Raw genomic sequence first — 14,344 nt, 5'->3', positions numbered from 1 at the left:
ATTATAACGAACGTTGTTGATTCGACACGATCGAATCTCGTAACATGTGAAACCGGCGCACTATCGAGACTATTCTGTGATTGATCACGGTGTAAATATATTACTAACGTGGAAACCTTGTCGATCAGTATTTTCACGAAGAAAAGTAAAAGTGTTTTCATAAGGTGGAAAGCAGCTGGAAGAAGAATAAGAAGAAGAAGAAGAAGAAGATTAGTCGTCGATCGTCTTAGGGATCCTAAAGGGTCTAAGAGTTCTCCAGATTCACCGCTGTTGAGAGGAAAGCGTCGCCTGGAAATTCAACCCGATGGAACAGCAAAGAATTTCATCAAGATCGTCTTTCGAATTGTCGAGATTTCGCGTTTGTGTTGAGAATTAATTTATTTTAATGAGATATCGTTGGAAAGTAGCCAAGTGAGGAAAAGGATGGCTCTACTGTCGAACCACCACGAATACCCAGTTTCTACTGAGATCGTAACAACTACGTACCCGACGACGACGAGGACTTACGACACTTTATATCCGTCGCCGTACAATTCCCCGAATTACGACTCTATCAAAGTTGCATATAGTGAGAATTACGCGCACAAAGGTGAGATCACCCCGCAGAAGGCAGCAGAGACGATCAGTTATGGGAAAGAGGTAGTTGCAAAGTATTCGAGAACGCCGGATACGTACGAGAGAAGCTCGTTTAGCGTTCTGACACCTGTAACGCCTCAAAGGTAAGTTGATATTTTTGCTTCGAGCCCTGCGAATATTTCTCGCCGACTCGTCCTTACGATACATTTCCACTAGTTGCGAATCTGCGTTTCGTACGTCTGTCGCTTGTGCGAAATCGCGCATTATCGTAGCTTTGTACAAAGCAAGTAGCAGTATACGTTTATGTAAAACGAAAGTTGTATATAATTGTTTGAATGGAATTCAGTCGAAGTTGAAGTTTCCTACAATGTTTTTTATCTCGACAGATATCGAAGGAAATTTCATTTGAACAAGTTTGGTAAGTAAGTGATTTTCCTCGTCATCTTCGTCCAGCTCTCGCGTAGCTGCCTAGTCTCGAGATATATTCTATCGATAGTCCACCAACGACTTTATCGTAATCGAACAGCATGGCAAGACGTTTAATACGGTTGTTCTATCGCACTTAATTTGTAAAATATAATCAATGTGTATAATTATGATTATATATAATTATAAACGTTAGACAAGTGTCGAGATCATCGCGAACGACCTGCTTTTGCTTGCTTGGAGCGTGCAATGGCATTAAGATAATTCCCAGTTTTGAAATCGTAACACTAGCGTTGTTAGCACAACGACTATCGAAATGACTAAATCGTAAAAACGATCTCAATGGTTCGTTAAAACGCATGTGTATTTTACACGATATTAATACAGCTGGAGAACAAACGATACGAGGTAAATAATCGAAATAGCTATAGTAGTAACGTATATGAGAAGGATGTACAGCAGCATTTTTCTAGCGAATGCGACTCGTTACATGTTAATCACGTGGCTTGAATGATCACATTATAATCGATATAATTTTGACAGGTACGAGCCACAGCATGCGATAAATCACACCGCCTCTCCGGGAACGATGCTGCACGAGGACAGTTCCGTGGAGTATCATCCGCCAGCCTATTGCTACGAAACTCCGCCTCAAGAACAAAAATTTCAAAGCCTCGAGGCCGGCAAGCCGATGCAGATGATGGTGGAGCAAAGAAGCAATTGTTGGGAACCTGTTACATCGGCGCAGGTAAATCTCAATGGATAGTAGTTCTTAATCGAGAACATCTCGCGATTTTACGACCAACGAAAGTTGTTCCTGAAAAAAATGACGTAAGATCGTATAATAAGATTGAACTGACGTGGCTATTACGGGGATGTGCTGAATTAGAGTGTTTTAAAACAGCGTCTTCTTGTGATTTTTTTTTTTTTTTTTAGAAGGGAAAGAAAGAAACGAAGTTATTGAATTTGGAGGTATGGTTTTGTATATATTTAACGAATACAAACAAATTTTTGTTAAAGTAAAAAGAAGAATTGTAACAGATTTCTAAGCCCATTTCATGGGCTGTAGTTTTCGATCGGCGTGAAAGATCCAGCTCGTAACTTCTTGACCGAAACAAAGAACCAAAAAGCGATTAAATTATTATATATTTTTCTTCCCGATGAACTAAAAAAAGGGGGCAGAAAATAGTGCGAAATTAAAAATTTTGGCGGATTTCAAGAGAAAATGTGTTTTATAAAAAGAAAAAATAAACGTTAAGGTGCTATAACAATTATTTAAATAAACTTTCTGGCGAACTTTTTTACTTCGTCCTTTTTTGGTTTTTTGTTTCGATCAAGAATTACGAGGTGGATCTTTCACGCCGATTGAAAACTGTTATAATTTTTTTCTTTCCCTTTAAAAAAAAAATCACAAAAAGACGCTGTTTTAGAACATTCTAATTCAGGACACCCCATTAAGACGAAACACTGCGTACGCGGGAGTATGTAAACGCCTTCTATGAATGAAATTTATGAATAAATAAAATAGATAACGTTTGGAAGCAACGCGAAGATACGCGTGTGCAGAAATTCCAAGATATTTAGTACAGAGAAATATTTATATTAGGTTGTCCGACAAGTTTCTTTCGTTTTATGAGGAAATAATAGACGCACAATGTCATTGGTTTTATTTTGTCGAAATACGTACGATCCATTCTGTTCTGTTGAGATAAACACCGTGACATTTCACAGACTTGGTTTCACGTTCGTACGAAGGTGCATTGTTGTAGTAAACACGTTTGCGAAAGAAAGACACTTTCCGGACAACCTAATATACAGGGTGGTTGGTAACTGGTGGTACAAGCGGAAAGGGGATGATTCTACGCGAAAAAAGAAGTCGAAAATATAGAATAAAAATTTTTCGTCTGAGGCTTTGTTTTCGAGAAAATCGACTTTGAATTTTCGCTCGGTACGCGTGCACTTTATCGCGTCTCGTTATAACGGATCTCACTGTAAATCGTATATATATCCATTTTGTTCTATTATTACAAGAAATGTGGCGCATCTATCGTTTCCTCACAAAACGAAAGAAGCTTTGGGAACAGCCTAATACATTTTTAAAACATCAAATATCTTGGAATTTCTATTGGGTTGACAACAAAGTGATTCCGCAATCATGTGCGTTTCAATTTCGATGAACAACGTCGTATCTCGTTCGAGTGGGAATCAGATTTCCAAATTTTCTTGGCAAGCAGTTTGCACGATCGCAGCTCCAATTTTTTCTATCAGATGTTAATTTCAATTCGCGTGACAGGAGCCTACGTTCGGGCAAGCGAATCCAACCGGGTATTTATCGAAATTTACATGGCAGATTCGTGAAATCTCGTTTCAACGCACGGTGCTCGAACACGTAAACGACGTAACTAATCTGAACGAAGCTTCGTCTCGATACATCAACTTGTCGGATCGACGCGAGAGGCGAATAAAGGTTAACGAATTAACTGTCACGAATGAAAGATTTACATTGACGCAAGATGTGTAAATTGGTTTTGTAGAAACAAGTGTCGCCTACCAGCAGCCCTCGCAGAGGAAGACGACGCTCCAGGGACATTCCGCCATCGCCAAGCGTGTTGAAGCGCCGGCGTTTGGCCGCGAATGCGCGCGAAAGACGCCGAATGAACGGTCTGAACGACGCTTTTGATAAATTACGCGAAGTTGTACCGAGCCTTGGGGCGGATCACAAGCTCAGTAAATTCGAGACGTTGCAAATGGCGCAGACCTACATCGCCGCGCTCTGTGACCTTCTTCAGAGACACGATGGCAAGTGGCAGTGAAAAAGGAATAGCTGTAAAAGGCTAACGTTCGAGTATCTACGTTCTACGTATGTAAATTATCGCTTGCAAGTATTTAGAAATTTACTTTTTACGTATATCAAAATATTTTCGAGTCTGGCGATTCCAACGTTGCGTTAACTTGGTGTTAATTAATTGGCAACGAAATTATTAATAAAACTGTAATCGTATCGATAACGTAAAATGTACAAGTAATCTTCTGACAATGTGTTTAGATTTTTAAGTCTGCAGGGCAATATTTATTCTATTAATATGTGTTGTGTGTATTGCGTTCTTGATTAATTTGCATGTAATTCATACCTTTTATTCGTGGATCGTGTACGATTACGATCACAGACGGCTAATAGTCCAAAGATATATTAGATAAACTTATACATATAATTAAATTATTATTAAATCGTTTTTAAATGCCTAGGTATTATCGTAATCTATTTATATTATCGCTGTTGCGATACGTATTTCGTATCACTGCTAATTTTCTGCTACGTATGTAGAATTTAACACAGAACTTCATTTGTTTAATGTAAATTTATTCGATATTTTAGTCGATAAAACGCGCCAGAAATGATAGAAATGGCGGGAAAGCGTAATCGAACGAGTAATAGGATAATTTAAAAGATCGGTGCCATTATTGTAATACTTAAATAAATACTAATTTCATAGACATCGTGAACATATTGTATTTATATTAAAAATTAATGCGAGGTCGTAATAATTATTTATCGTTTAAGAAGCTTTCTAAATTTTTACCTATCACAACGTTTTAGATTATCTATTCGTAACTAGTACCATGTTCTTCTATTTCGATTTATTAGGTTGTCCGAAAGGTGTCTTTCTTTCGCAAACGTGATTTTTACAACAGCGCACTTCTATACGAACTAAGTCTGCAAAATGTCGCGGTGTTTAGAACAAAACGCATCGTACGTAATTCGACGAAATAATATAAAACGAAAAAACGTTGTGCGTCTATTATTTCCTCATAGAACGAAAGAAACTTTCCGGACGACCTAATAGTTTATAAATAAACGTTCAAGAGCAACGCCAGTGACTCGTGCGATTATTGTATATTTATATATTTATTGTGTAGCTAGTCAGGAATTGGAAAGATGCGATTTCGACGTTTATCGAGCTAGGAACAATAATATTTCGTACCGTCCATTTGATAGAATAAGTAATTCACGAAGCCAAAGAAGAATCGTTGAACGACGTGAAGATTCGAGGATGTCGGATAACCGTAAGTGATAATTTCTAGATTAAGTTGTTTAAAAGAAGATTCGTGTGAATATTATATCAATATGTTATGGGAAATTTATATCGATGTAAACTATTGTAAATAAAATATCCGAAGATTCGAACGAAAAATTTTCTCGTTTCTTGAAAATTTCGAAAATAAATTAAAAATGATGATCTCTTGTAAGTCATTACGCATTACCCTCGTCCATGCAAATTTTTCCAAACCAAAGAACTGGCAGCTGTTTTCAAAGGCACAACGATGGAACCTTATCGATCATCTTGAAAGCAGAAAACGAGAGAAATAAATTTCGAGGCTTTGATAAATTAATTTTCAAAAGCAAACTTTCAAGATTGTCAGTTTAATAGACCAACGATGAATGAATAAATTTGTATTTATTATTTATTTTAGTCCTTAAGCCTTTCGGCTTTGGACGAACTTTCGGTTTACATTTCTTACATTTAATGTATTGCACTCCTTAGCATATTCTTACCTCTAGCATCTAAAACTAATGACTACAAACTATTGCAACTTATGACTACACATTATTGCCACTTTGGTTTTTTTTTTGCCTCCTTGCTGTGCTACCTTCTCGTCATTCCACTCCGTCTTGTATTGCCTCTGCCCTTCTTTTCTCTATTATTGCTCTTAAATCCATCAGTCCTTCTCCAGTCTCACTCAGTGTTTTTTCCATGTCTTTTGGTCCTCCCGTTATTTCCCATTCTTCTATTACATGTCGCAGGTCCTCTTCTTCCCTTCCACATAATCTGCACCTTTTTTCTCTCTCCTCTTTCCAGTATTCCTTCGCTTTGGTCTCGTTTCCACGCCTGAATCTGGCTATAATTTTCCTGCCCTTCCACCTCATCCTCCCTTCCAAGAATAAATTTGTATATCTATGGAATACGTTTAATTGCGCACGCTGATACCTTGCCAGGGAATCTAACGATAAATAATCATTAAACGAATAAATAAAATTTACTCATTCGGACGTAAACAATGTTTTGTATCTAATTAATGGAAGATGGCTGTTTTACTAACGCGTTTAATATAACATAGTGATATTACTACGAATAAGATAAGAATAGCGAGGAAAGTAAACTGAAAGACCGGAATCTTGTGCGATTCATAAGGAAAACGATAAAGATATTATCTACAGAATTTCCAAAGTAACATTAAACAGGTTGCCCTGTCGAAGTCCTGGAATTTCGTTCGTTTGAAATTAAAAAGAAACATTGGTTGGCGATGGAACGGAAAGAGAAGGATGACAGTGATCGGCAATCCTTTTCCATGCGGCAGATTGGCGAGACTGAAAGAAAAAAATGTCTGTTTGGAAGCGCGTGGGCGGACAGCGGCACGTGCCGCACAATAGAGCTCGTTAGCAGTTTTGCATGGATTCTCTCGTTTCTCTTTTTCTCCAAACGGAGATCCACCTTTCTGTAATAAGTAGGCATTCCTTCCAATCTTAGATGCTCGATGATCAGAGATCATTAATTACTGGGATGGACACGTGCCACGGCTCATATACTTCGCGAAGGCTAAAACGAGATCACGAGATACCTGGAAATACATGGAATGGGGTAAAATTCAGAAGCAAATACGTACATCGTCCTGCTCGTGTATTTTCGATTTTCTCAAAAATTGCAACCAGCAAAAGCATGTAAACCTACGTACGAGAGATAATTAGAAACATTTTGATCGATCTTGGAAAATCGATCGTTCAATTAAATCAAAATTGCAACTGTTAAAACTATGTACGTAAACCGATATTCCCAAAAGTCGTAAAGCTCGATCTACTAAGCTCGGGTGAGTTGCTGGTCGCTTATTACAGTCGTTGATACATTGTACATAATGCAGTATCTTCAATGGAATATGTTGCTATTATATCCTAATATTTGTAATTTATTTACAATGAATGGATTGTACAAATATAGACAGAAAAACGATGGTAGGTTAATATGAACTAATCGCAATAATACGCTACAATTTAGACAACTCTCGACACAACGGATCCAACGTTCTCTCTCACGCGGACCACACTCTCTCGACAGCGCTAACAGCACTATATCGACAACGCAACTCGCACTCTCTGACTTCTCGATTCACAGTCTTCGACTTCTCAACTCAAACTCCACTGCCCTCGCATGTCTTTTGTCCTCCCGTAGACCCACCACACACGTGTTCCGCGACCGCTCGTGGTCAAAGCCACGTAGACCTCTTCTATGAAACTATTCACTTGAAGGACTTGAAGGACGACACATTTACGGGCCCATCGGCACCTCGGCTCTCGGGACATTGTTTATGGTTTAAAAACGCCTCGGCTCTCGCGACATTGTATGTGGTTCTCCCGCTAACTCCTAGGCCTTATGTCCGCGATACTACAATAATTAAAAACAAAGTTAGAAATAAATTGTATTTATTCGCGATTTTATGTATCATCTTCCCTCGGAGTTATGCGAATCGAACAAATAACAATAATCGTATGGGCAAAACACGTGTGTAGCAACTTCTACATGGAATTAATGTCGACAATAATGACGATAAAAAGGAGATGGAACAAAGGATAAATCAGTGTAGCAGAGGTATCGTATTTTCGTAAGATCTTCGATATAAAAGCGTGAAAGTGTAAGAGCGAAGAAACACGCGTGCGTATCCTTTTTTCTGTCGATGAAGATTTCGTGGAAATTCGACTCGCTGTCAAACAGACGTACGCCCGGACGTTGCGTGTAATCGAATTAGCGACGCGAACGAGGAGTGACAAAAGAGTACGATCGTGAAATTTCTGAAAAAGACAACACGTTCCAGTTGCAAGCTGAACGCTGAAACGACGTTCGTCTGACAACTGAAACGTGTGTTCGGTTTAATGGAGTACGCGGGAAAAGAACAGAGCAGAGAATTCACGAGACGAATTTGACCGAGCCGAGAGCTGGAGTTTGGGCGTGACCAAAAGTGGTCGACTTTTCGAAATTGCTATTTCAGGTAAAATTCGTGCCGCTTACGATCCTTCACGCTGGTTTATTCGACGGCACAAAACAGCAATTTTCGCACTTCTCTCGTTGTTGACTCTGGCGCGTAATCCGATTGTAGTTTTCGATCGATCGATCACGGCTTGTTTTTTTCTACACGCAAAACTGCGTAAAATTTGGTGTAAGAATATGGAAAATATTATTCTATGTAACCAAATTATTCTCTTTTCGCTAGGAAAATGAGGCTAACGATCCGCGATGCCCATTGGTTATGACCTACGTTAATGAATGAAGATAGGAGGAGAAAACCTTCTACCAGCGTGGCTATGGCTGCCATTGTCCATAGGAAAAACCAAGCTTTTAGGTAAATAAGTACCCCCACTCTCCGTGATTTTTAAGAACGAATAATAAATCTAAGAACTGTTCCAAGGCCCGCCCATAAATCGATTATCCTTGCAGGAATGAAGATTTCGCCAAAAAGATTCTGTTTGGTGGTTCCTTAGATTTACTAAGGGTCTGTATAACTTGTGCGCGGACTTTTGAAGGTCAGACAATTACGGACGCGACGTAACAAAGCTTCTCGTTGCGACTTGAACAATAATACGTCCTTATTCCAGATAACTTTTCGATCGGACGTTGTTCCAAATGTTTCAACACTGCGACAAAATATTGTTAAGAATATTTATTATATGCGAGGATGTCGTTACGTCCTTTCCAAATCTCAATGTATCGGTAACCTTTGGGCAGAAGAGTAAATTACAACGTTGAAATAGTTTGACAGCAATTTGGTCATAGAGGGGAAACAGCAACGAAAGGGCGGTTTCCAGAGTTAAACTCTGGAAATTTTTCGGCAGAAATTACACCCTAATTACTGCGACGTGTTGTTCGATAACGAGCCGTGGCCACGGTCCTTGGTGCACGGCATCCTAAAGGAAGAACGATTCGTTCCAGGTTTGCGAGAGCGCGCGTACCATTGAGAATTTTGTGACACCTCGCTACCCTTATGGTGTCAAAGCCAGCACCCTCTATGGAATTACGACCCCAACCACCTGACTCCGTGTCGAAAGATTTTGCCACCGCTCTCTTTCTCTCTCACTTTTCGACCGCAAAACTCGTTAACCCTTTTCGTGATGAAAACTCTCGTTGATTTAACCCGCAAGGAACTGGAACCCATAGGGGTTTGTGTTGGAAAAATCTAGTCTGACCTGGCTTCAGAGAAATAACACGGTTGAAATTCGTCTCGAGTACTCCCATGGCGCCGTGTTTCTTAGTTTTTTTTTTTTTTCGGAATCCATTGTGTTTGTCCAGTATAACGTAGACTTTCCTGGAATCGAGGGAGCGGAAAGAATCGAGGGAGGAATCGAAGCTACGATTTCCGAAAATGGCACGGTGTTCTGTTCGTACCGTTTTGTAGAGAAATTCAAAACAATTTGAGAGAGTAAATTACCGAATGTAATGCAACGATAAATGCAAGATAAATTTTATTGTATCCTAGATAGGTAGATGGAGATTTCAATTCGTTTATGGAATATCTGGAGACGTAAGATTGTACAGAACGCATATAATTCGCGCGAAAGTACGAGATATCCGAGGTATAGGTTTATCAACCTACCTGCCTAACTATCCTTCGGTTTGACCTAACATTTAATCTATTCACTAAGAATCTTTCGTCCAAGTGGCATTTTTTCAGTTATATTCGTAAATTATATTTGCAGAAATTATATTACATTTGCGATATAATTATAACATAACCAGGAAATAAACCTGTTTTAAGTTTGTTTTCATCACGGATATTAAACAAATTATAGAAACTGAAAGAATTCTTTCTTATCTTTCTCTAGTAAGATATAAACTTATAGTTACGTTATAAACAACGAGATAGCAATTTGGATAAAAATGGGATGGTGTTAAAAACAAGTTGAAGAACGAAGAAAACTGTCAAAAGATGAGGTCAAATGTCGCGTCATTCATCGACAGTGAACTAAACTTTCGTTGGAAAGAGTGAGAAAGGAGAAGAGAGAAAAACACCTCAAACATGTGTTGAAAACACCAACACGTATATGGTATAGAGTAGTAAGTAAACTCCGGGTGTAGTAATACACACGGGGATTTTCTCTTCTCGTTCAAGTTTGATAACGCCGTGGTGACGCACAAACATGCGCAAGTATCAATCAGTTGAATTAAAGTCATCACACACACACTCCAACCCAATCTCGAACGTTTTTTGAAGAACATCAGTGCGAGAAATAATGAAGAGAAGAGAGGCCAATGGTCACTGCCATTCGAAACCTATCATTCCACACACTAGGTGAAAAAACGCGCGGATAAGACGACCACCAGTGTCACGAAACACCGTTGGTGACTAAAGGAAGATAGAGGAAAGAGGTGCTTCTTCATTGAGAAAGCCGTTCGATATAGATGTCGACGCCTCGGACCCCACCGACATATAACGTTCGAAATCGTTATTATATAGAAACTCGTACATAATGCGACCACTAGCGAGAAACCAGTTGCACTTTATGCAACACCTATGTACCGCAAAGAAGTCCGATACACTTGTTAGCCTACCGCTAGGCGCAACAATAACTGCAGAATTTGCTGTACCTTTCGCTCAGATCGAATATCGCAAAGGTAATAAACGAGGACGATCGTTAAAATTCTAGAAGCGTAAAATACATAGAAATGATATTTCTGTTGACAAATGTTCGAATAGAACGGAAAGCAATTACGAAACACGACCACCGGTCTTTTAATTAGTTAGGGAGATAAGCGCGATACGAGCGGTTCGGAGGCTAAAAGCTAAATTAACTTCGCATTTTGAGATTTCTTAAAACTTTAGCCCCGAACCACTTGCTTCGTACTTCTGTCGCGTAATTTCATCGATCTTTTCTATTTTTTGTTTCGGGCAGTTACTCGATTTTACAAACGACTGGCTCGTTGCTTTTATCCTGATGTTACGTATCGCTGTTTTGCACTGACAGTGGTACACAATTCAAGGAAAGCAAACTCTAGCAGCAGAGGCGTTTCAAAATTTACAAAGAAATCTTCGCGAGTTATTTCAACGACGTTACAAGGTCGACTTAGCGTAAGATACGACACCACTACTCGCGAAAGCAGTTCAACCTTGCACTTGCAGCGTTACGAAAGGTGGAGCCAGGGTTGTTGCAACACTAAAGCCAACTAGATAGTTATAAACAACAATTTTATTCTCTAACGCGTAACAAATAGTATTGAGGTGTTGTTGTGAGTGATAGTGCTACTGCTGGTATGGATGTCGCTGCTGGGATACTGCGGCTTTCTTCTTATTTTGATGTCGTGGAAAAAAATCGGATTTCGGTCGCCGGGATTCGACGATCTCGGGTTCCGAAGTTCGTAACCTAAGGCGCTAACCACTGCGCTGTCGTCGTCTGACAATAGTTGCTGTCGAGTACCGCTACAGCATCATAAATATATCCTTTTACACTAAAAATGCAAACATAATGCTTTTACTCGCTAAAAATAAATTTGAAATCGTTCGGGCTGCGCCGAAGCAAAGTATCGACGCATAGTTTCAGACGAAATCTTCGCAATGTCCAAGTAAGTGGAAAACGTGAAACGTTTCATTAAGAAATTCGTCCATTTCATGCGCAACGTGTATCAACGCGTAGCAACACGAGAGATGGTTCGTTTCTTGCCACCGCAGCTTTCCACGCCTAACCATCGTCATCTTCCTAAAGTCTGCGGTGTGTCTCACGGTGTGCCGAAACTGCTGAAAGCGTCGCCTAAATTACGCTTCGATTAGGGTGATGATCCCGAGAATTCGTAATATCCAGTTGTATTATATCGACGCAGGTATTCGAGCAACCGCAGAGGCGTCGTGATGCGGCGACAGAAGTAGACGCCAGGAGAAAAAAAGTTGGCGGCGAAATTGCCGAATTCACGGTAGGACATCGGCAAGAGCGAAACCATGCATCGTGTAGTTATTACAGTTTTAGAAAAAAATTAGACTGGACCGCGTGTCGACAGAAACGCAAATGCTCGCCCGCTTTCAATGCAAAACTCGTATCTCTTTCCTTTCTCTATCGTCGATCGACCTCTTGTTCGCGTTTTTCGTCTCGTCCGCTCTTACGTAACTGTGATTCATCGACGCGTCAGTTGCTCGAAAATAAGAAACTCGAAATCTCCAACGTGTAACTGCCTCCGAGCATGTAACAAATCCAATCTTTCGACGGTAACATTTACAAAAGAGAAAATTGTTTTTTCATCGACGATCCACCGAAACTTTGATATAGTATTACTTCGCACGTATTGTTTCAGATATTATGCGTGGTACGATGTTACGAAGACAAAGTCACGGAATCTTCAGCGAAACCAATTGTCCCGATTATTTCATCGCATTTGCAGGTAAACGTATTTCAGTTATTTATACGTGTGCTAAGAATTTGTAATCCAAAGAGCGCAAACTTGATGGCAGTTTGAACTTTTAGAAGGTTTATAAAAAAGAGATGAACGTTTTACGCGTAACTTTATGTTCAAAGTAAAACCCCAAACTCCGTGCAAATTTTAACAAATAGACGTCGTGTCGCAGCTAAGCTACGCTGTATAGCTGTTCCAAGTATGTACCATTGGTAATAATTTTTGTAAATTAAATATTGGTTCGCGTGATGTCCGCTCGTATTAATACAAAAAGCTTTTAATAGGCGTATTTGCTTCCGAAAGAAAGATAAATACCACCGCCGCGGATGAAGATTTGCCTCATTAAAGAGACCAATTATTATTTAATCATCGGCGCGCTGCTCAATTTCGCTCGACTGTCGAACCATATGTTTCATTGTCCGTATAAATTGTTACCTCGATGTCAATTTTTTCGGGCTGCAATTTTTTACCTCTTGTCGTTGAACACGTACCATCGTATTATCGACACGGCACGCGCCCTGTCCAAAATATGGCGAACAGATGATCACGATGAATACCCCGAAAGCTGTAGGTGCATTCACAGTAGACATCGAAATTTCGTGGACGATCGTTTCGGTATCACGGCTGAAAGATGAATAAGCTTCGTGTGCGGAACAAGTGTTTCGAACAGATCCAACGAATCCAACCAGATCACGAACGAACAGATATTTTTTGTTCTATCAAGCATCTGGAAGCTCGTACGAGATTCGTTTCTGTCGTAGAAACGCGGACACCAATTACACGATACTCGAACGACAGCTCGTAAATTAAGTTGAAACCGTTCGTTCTAAATTCTATGATCAGGATTTTTAGAAAAGCTTGGAACAAATGTGAACAGGCTGATATGTTTGCTTCGACGATTATCACGTGTATAGTTGAAGGAAGGTATAGTTTAATTCCTTGCAGTCGTCTCGTCGAGTTCAATCGTTGTGAGTCGTAAAGACAGCATCGCCTTGTAACGCGATTTACATCTTGTACTGCGTTTCCAAACTCACATTTAGGATCAGTGATAATATTCATGCATTTTATGTGTTCACGAATGCGAACAAAGAAGCAGAACCTAAATCTTCGGAGTCAGATCAAGTTCGCTTTATCACTAAATGCAATGCGTAAAACACGACATTCTACGTATTTTCCGTATTAAATTTTCACTCAATCCGATGCTAAAAATTAGTAAAAAGGCTGTCAAAATTACATCAAGCCTATATCTTCCTACAAGGTCCTTGCGACTTTGATTTCTTCTCGTCTAAAGTTTGAACAGTGCAACCTAACGCAAGATTAATATACCTTGGGCTCTGAGAACCAGAAATAGAAATTCGCTTCACCTGCTTCGTACTACAATAAATATTTATCTTCTGCAACTTGAAAAGTTCGTACATTTTTGCATATTATACGCTTCGTGTGCATTTTCGTGCTTTCCAGTTGCCCAAAAATTCATGAAAATCCAGTCTACTCGCGTCGGTAATCACGGAGTCGCGATAATTATACTAATTGTATCTTTAAAATTCGACTAAGTGACGAACAACACGAGCACAGCCTGCGTCGTCCATTATATTCCTGTTTTGTGCTCTACTTGTCGTTCGAAAGCGCCGTATCAAAGCCATATAGTCAGAAATTGCTTGTCGATGACAAGGTCGCTCGTTACGAAACAATTTTTAACTATCGATTCGCAGTGACAGCGTTCTGCCGGTCAATTAGAAGGTAATTGATCCCCTGTGCTACGTTTATAGTAGCCGGTTACCAAGCACGGTCACGCTTTGATGGTCAGGATGTAACCGATGCAACAGATGACACCGGCTTCTCGATGCCACCACCCAAGCCTATCACTACACCAGGGATACCGCATTTATTCTCCGCCCCGTAGACTCGTGCCATGTGGCGAT

General features: G+C 39.8%; 1 protein-coding gene and 1 long non-coding RNA gene across 2 annotated transcripts in view; one reads left to right on the top strand and one right to left on the bottom strand.

Moving 5' to 3' along the window:
• The first annotated feature begins 423 nt into the window (after positions 1-423).
• Positions 424-3,815, top strand: LOC122577928 (heart- and neural crest derivatives-expressed protein 1-like). The gene is made up of 3 exons (XM_043749642.1): positions 424-719; positions 1,546-1,750; positions 3,537-3,815. The coding sequence occupies exons 1-3, from the start codon at positions 424-426 to the stop codon at positions 3,813-3,815; spliced, it is 780 nt and encodes a 259-aa protein (XP_043605577.1).
• A 2,041-nt stretch (positions 3,816-5,856) lies between these two features.
• LOC122566315 overlaps positions 5,857-14,344 on the bottom strand; it is a 118,343-nt gene continuing 109,855 nt past the window's right edge. Inside the window, exon 4 of the long non-coding RNA XR_006316458.1 lies at positions 5,857-6,003. This is a non-coding gene — a long non-coding RNA (uncharacterized LOC122566315). The remainder of the gene's footprint in view (positions 6,004-14,344) is intronic.

Source organism: Bombus pyrosoma, linkage group LG3, assembly GCF_014825855.1.
Source record: "Bombus pyrosoma isolate SC7728 linkage group LG3, ASM1482585v1, whole genome shotgun sequence".
Lineage (NCBI taxonomy): Eukaryota > Metazoa > Arthropoda > Insecta > Hymenoptera > Apidae > Bombus > Bombus pyrosoma.
The sequence above is the reverse complement of the archived record's forward strand: the minus strand, read 5'-3'. Positions and strand labels throughout refer to the sequence as shown.

Coding starts and splice junctions, on each gene's coding strand:
- LOC122577928 (XM_043749642.1), top strand. CDS start 424: ATGGCTCTACTGTCGAACCACCACGAATACCCAGTTTCTACTGAGATC. Junction 720..1,545: donor ACACCTGTAACGCCTCAAAG/GTAAGTTGATAT, acceptor TAATTTTGACAG/GTACGAGCCACAGCATGCGA. Junction 1,751..3,536: donor AACCTGTTACATCGGCGCAG/GTAAATCTCAAT, acceptor TTGGTTTTGTAG/AAACAAGTGTCGCCTACCAG.